General features: G+C 35.4%; 1 protein-coding gene across 2 annotated transcripts in view; it reads right to left on the reverse strand.

Annotated features, from left to right (window-relative positions):
• LOC123888319 (ABC transporter A family member 1) overlaps positions 1–5898 on the reverse strand; it is a 29023-nt gene extending 23125 nt beyond the window's left edge. Inside the window, exons 1-5 of one of the 2 annotated variants that reach the window (XM_045937331.1) lie at positions 5575–5898; positions 5074–5153; positions 4633–4801; positions 3967–4049; positions 2780–2996 (exon numbers count right to left, since the gene is read on the reverse strand). In XM_045937331.1, the coding sequence (XP_045793287.1) occupies positions 2780–2996; positions 3967–4049; positions 4633–4801; positions 5074–5153; positions 5575–5661 (636 nt within the window). In that variant the 5' untranslated portion in view covers positions 5662–5898. The remainder of the gene's footprint in view (positions 1–2779; positions 2997–3966; positions 4050–4632; positions 4802–5073; positions 5154–5574) is intronic. The other variant, XM_045937330.1, reaches the window with a different exon arrangement.
• Between the last annotated feature and the right edge of the window lie 102 nt (positions 5899–6000).

Genomic DNA, 6000 nt, shown 5'->3' on the forward strand with positions numbered 1-6000 from the left:
AAGGCTTCTTGTGTTATGATCATACTTCTCAGCGCTTACGCATGTCTAGGAACGTTGTTTTCTTTGATCAACAAAATTATTTCCCATGTTCTAAACCTTCCTCTACTGATTCTGTTACTCTTGTTGATTTTTCTAATGATTCTTCTTCTGTAGAACGGTTTAAACCAGGTCATGTGTACGTTAGACGCACTCCTACTTTGTCCCTCTCCGTCGCTGATCCGCCACCTGAGCCTGCACCTGCACCACTGCGACGCTCAGAACGAGTGTCCCACCCTCCTGATAGGTATGGATATGGGTTTACTTCTCTTACTGCTACTCTATCTGGCACATCTATTCCTACTTGTTATTCTCAGGCAGTTAAAGATGTTCGGTGGGTCACGGCAATGCATGAAGAACTACATGCCCTTCAAGAAAATTTCACTTGGGACATTGTTCCTCGGCCTCCGGGTGTTAAGCCCATTGGGTGTAAATGGGTATATTCAGTAAAGCTGAATTCTGATGGTACTCTTAATCGTTACAAAGCTCGATTGGTTGCATTGGGTAATAAACAGGAGTATGGTGTTGATTATGATGAGACCTTCGCCCCCGTTGCAAAAATGACAAGTATTCGGACCATATTGGCTATTGCTGCTTCTCAAGGCTGGTCACTTACTCAAATGGATGTGAAGAATGCATTTCTGCATGGCGACTTAGCAGAAGATATTTATATGACTCTCCCTCCTGGGTTGCCTTCCTCATCTGAAGGTGTCTGCAAGCTTAAACGCTCTCTATATGGATTGCGACAAGCTCCACGGGCATGGTTTGAAAAGTTTCGTACTACTATTATTGGCTTTTCTTTTACTCAGAGTCAATTTGACTCTTCCTTGTTCATTCACCGCACGTCAACTGGTATTGTTCTTCTACTTATCTATGTTGATGACATGATTATTACCGGTTCTGATCATGCTGCGATTCAACGCATTAAACACCAGCTCCAGGATTCTTTTCATATGAAAGATCTTGGTGATCTTCACTATTTTTTAGGCCTTGAGGTTTGTTCTGATTCCAAGGGAATTTTTCTCCATCAACATAAATATATTGAAGACCTGATTTCGTTGGCGGGTTTAACTTCAGCAACTCCAGTTGATACTCCTCTTGAGATTAATGTTAAATATCGCCGTGATGAGGGAGATCTATTGTCGGATCCTTTATTATACCGGCAGCTGGTCGGTAGCCTTAATTATTTGACCATTACTCGACCTGACATTTCTTTTGCAGTCCAACAAATGAGTCAGTTTATGCAAACTCCTCGCCATCTTCACTTGGCTGCAGTTCGTCGCATCATTCGATACTTGAAAGGCACATCTTCTCGTGGCCTATTTTTTCCTACTGGGAAACCTCTTAGTTTGATTGGTTATAGTGATGCAGACTGGGCTGGCTGTTCTGATACACGAAGATCAGTTACTGGTTGGTGCATGTTCCTTGGTCCCGCGTTGATTTCTTGGAAGAGTAAAAAGCAGTCTCGTGTCTCTAAGTCTTCAACAGAGTCTGAGTATCGAGCTATGTCTACGGCCTGTTCTGAAATTATATGGCTTCGTGGACTTTTGGCTGAACTCGGTTTTCCTCAAGATACAGCCACACCACTCTTTGCTGACAATACCAGTGCTATTCAAATTGCTACTAATCCAGTTTTTCATGAACGTACAAAGCATATTGAGGTGGATTGCCATTCTATTCGGGAAGCATTGGACAATCATGTTATATCTCTTCCTCATGTCACATCACAACTTCAACTTGCAGATATCTTGACTAAGGCTGTAACTCGACCTCGACATCAGTTTCTCGTCAACAAATTGATGCTTCTTGACCCGCCGCATCAATTTGAGGGGGGATGTCAATAAGGAATCCTCCAATTATATCATTCCTAATTAGTGTTGTGATTTTGTCATTACTATAATTTATATTACTTGCAAAATATATGCTAGGCTGTTTATGATTGTATAGAAATTATAGGAATTAGAGTAATTGTATCATTAATGCCATTATTGGCTGTTGTATTATATATTGAGATATCAGATCAATGAAAAGTCAAGAAAACAGAAATTCTGACAGATGCCAATTAGAAAGAGAGGGAAGGATCACAAATAAAAGAAAACATGTTAAAAATTATACAGGATCAAGCATGCAATAAATTGAAGCAAGCACTACATTAAAAAAAAAATCTAAGTATATTATGCAACTCAATTCTTTTTTTTTTAATACACTCAATGGTGTTGCGTGGTTGGAGTTAAAGGTGTCTCTTCCTAGGGTAAACTCATTGTCCCACTTGTCTATGCACATCAAATATCATTATATCTGTGATGATGATGTTGAGAACCATATCCTAAGAAGGAAAAAATAGGAAATCAATTCAAGATAAAAGATCTCGTAAAATTAAAGTATTTTCTTGGGATTAAGGTTGCTACTCAAAATAAGGTAATTTGATCTCTCAAAGGAAATTTGTCGTCCATGATTTCCTTTAAAATAAAATAAATAAAAAAGTGATTGAATTTAACTGATTTAGAGAAAGCAAGAAACAACATATGGTAACAATCCCCTTGCTGAACTCAAGTAGCCAAAAACATGATTTGACATACATTTCAAAAATAAACTACACAGCCACAAGCAATCACTGCAATAGTGCAATATACTAGTTGTAGATTTTCAACATATAGTTACTACTTACTAGAGGTAATAAACTAGGAGAAGAAAGACAAACAATGAATAAGAAATTATAAGAATGAGAATAAAGCAACCATACTGTCAAAAATCCACTGAAGCTGTACTGCATTGTTGGTACAGAACTAACACCAAGTTCCAAGTCATTAAGAAAAGGGCCATTTGTATCCATTATTGTTGTGACATCCGGAAAACCAGAGAAAGCCCATGTATGATTGAGGCGTATGCTATAATCAAATGACTGAGGACCTTGTTCGTAAAATACTATTGCACCTTTAATTTTGGGATTCGAACAATTCCTACATGTGTATGAGGAAAACAATAATCAGAAAAACAGACCATATTTCTGCATCTCACAAAATTTCAAATGATACACAACGTAATGATTTTCATATCTTGTATTAAGCAGTGTATGAGATATAAAACTTTACTTATTCTATTCTGTTTTTACTTTACTAGTTAGCTTCTTGTGAAAGCTGGAAGTGACAGTTGTTCATCGCTTAGATAATAATTAGTTAGCCACTCAGCCTATATAAAGTCATAAAGGATTGAGCTATCACATTGTAACCAACTTTCAGATCATTTTATCAAATACAAAAACGAGTTCTATCAAACTCTCTCTGGAATCAAATAAGCAGGCAATGGATAGTAAAATTTAATGTGAAGACATTGCTAAAACTAACTAGAGTTATCATCTAAAAGAGCTAGATATGTGAATAATTTCCACTTTTATACAACAACCAAAGTATTTTCTCACTAGGTAGCATCAGATATATAGATCAAAGGTTGCCATAATGTCCTATAAAATTCTAAATTCCAATTTTATGGAAAATGGAAATATAAATTTTGTTTTGAGATAACAAAAGTAACTAAAATTGAGGCGAAGAGAAAAAGTTACCCCCCAAGATAGTAATAAAGTATTGGGAAATGCTAACATGTGCCCTTAAAGAACTTGTTAATATACTAAAGATAGCAACTTTGTATTGGAAATTGTGCATTCTATTATACATAAAGTTAAAAATTGCTTTTTTTCAAGACATAATTACTATTTATGGATTTGTTAACATGTGCCCTTAGGGAACAAGTTAGCATGACCCATAAATTATCAAATAGTAATCTGCAAAGCAACTTCTCAATATCCCGGACCACTAAATTATTCTTGTAACAAGATTACTTTTGTTTGCCTCATGGCCACTGAACCGTGTCAATAACACATTATTCCAGTAGTTGATAGATCTACAAAGCTTTCAAGTCATAAAAGGATTTTACCTTACGTCATTGCAGGTACCATAAGCATCTGATCGGATGTAGGTTTCCAACTCTAACTCATCTTTGTATACAATACTAACAAGCTACATATAGGAACCAAATTTTAATTAGATAGATTCAATGACAACTCTTTCAGAAAACAAATTGAGAAAACATTTACATCTGCTTAATGTACAAATTTGAAAAGATAAAGGTTCTAAGGTACTTGCTTGAACACACATTTACTCACATGAAGACACTCCAAAATGGAGGAAGGAGAGCAGAGCCTAGAAATGCTTTTTGGGATGAAAAAGGGGGAAGAAATAAAAGCAGTGAACTAATTTAGCAAGGCCATGGATTTTGTTTATATGCAGTGGACAAAAACAATCATTGATATTTTTTTCAAATTTCAACTCCTCCCTTAACAAATACAATAAAATTTCTGATTGGGCGTTATGAGAAACCAAACTATTATAAGAAATTTGGGAGCACTAACTAACTGGCTTCAATACAAAGTTGTTTTTTTTTTGCAATAAGACTTGTATACGAAATGAAACATTGTCAAATATAACCTGTACTTAATAGATTTTCCAAAAAGTCACAATCTTAATATTTGAACTATTTTTCTTAAAGTTAAGCGCAGAATACCACATACTGAAATACAAAGAACCACGAATGAGTAGGTACCTTCAAAATCGGAAATTTGATCGACACGACGTCTATCATCATCCTTGTTTCATTGGTGTCTGGTGCAAAAGCTAAATACTCTCTCTTATCCAGTAAGGATTCCAAAACTTGTTGAAAGTTAGGGGATATACCTTTCCCCACTTCGACAAACATATCTTTCTGAATGTGCCTGTTCCATTTCCACATTCACGTTAATCCTCACAAAATACTAAGCATAAAAAAAAGTTCAGAAATAAACAGCATTTGCCTCCATTCCCCTCATAAGCCAGTTCCATTTACATTCACTCAAAGTGGAATTTTTTAATATAAATAAAATAAAACCCCTGCATTTCACTCTCTTTGTTTGTTCTCCATACACCCACCATAGCACCGAGAACAAACCAAAACAGAAAAACAAACACAAAAATAAACAAACAGCAAGTGACGAATAGAAACACTAACGATTGAGCTGGATGAATTTGTGTATCGACTCGTGTTCTTACAGCTGCTAATAGTAACAACACAATCGCCGGTAGCAAAATCTGCCATAGATTCAGTAATAATCATCAGAACTCCAGCATTCACAAATTTCACATAATTGAAATGCAATCAAAACAAAACAACCAAAACACACACACACACACAAAACCCTAAAATAAATATATATATTCTTAACAAAAATTACATTTATCCATAATGCATGTACAAAAAAAGAAACAAATACTAACAGTTAAAATCAAAATTAAAATCATCACATAAAGTTACTTAAAAGTTAAAACAATATCAAATTCAAATCCAAAAAAAGCAACAGTTGAAAAAATAAAATAAAATAAAATATAATAAAAATTAATATTATTATATCATCGAAAATGAAGAACGGCGTTGAATTGGTCAACTATGCACATAGGATCGGAAGAGAGTGATACAAGAAAGGTGAAATTGGGAAGAGAAGAGATGAAGAACCTCAGCAGCAGTAACGAACGGGTGGCGTTTTTTGAGGAGCCAATTTTTTGTGAGCATAACCTTTAACTGTCTTGAAGCGGTTCCCATGGTTGCGAGAACCCTAGGAAATGGAAGAATGTGAAGAAGATGAGAAACTGAAAAAGGAAAGAAAAAGAATCGTAATGTTCACGTTTGTTGTTTGTTTAACTCATAGTTTTGTTTGGTGGAAGTGGGAGTGTGTGAGGGAAGGTGGTGAATGGAATGGACTTGTGGAAAATGACAAAGGCTAATAAAGCTACTTGCCTTCATAAAACAAAGCATCTTCCTTTAGACAACTGCTTTTATACTTTTTTATTCTTTCTTCTTTTTTGTAACTAGTTGAGATGAGATGGATTAGTCGAGATCTCTCTATCTCTTCTAACTTAATCAAGATTGTGAGTTTGATCT

The sequence above is a fragment of the Trifolium pratense genome, linkage group LG6 (genome assembly GCF_020283565.1).
Source record: "Trifolium pratense cultivar HEN17-A07 linkage group LG6, ARS_RC_1.1, whole genome shotgun sequence".
NCBI classification, from domain to species: Eukaryota; Viridiplantae; Streptophyta; class Magnoliopsida; order Fabales; family Fabaceae; genus Trifolium; species Trifolium pratense.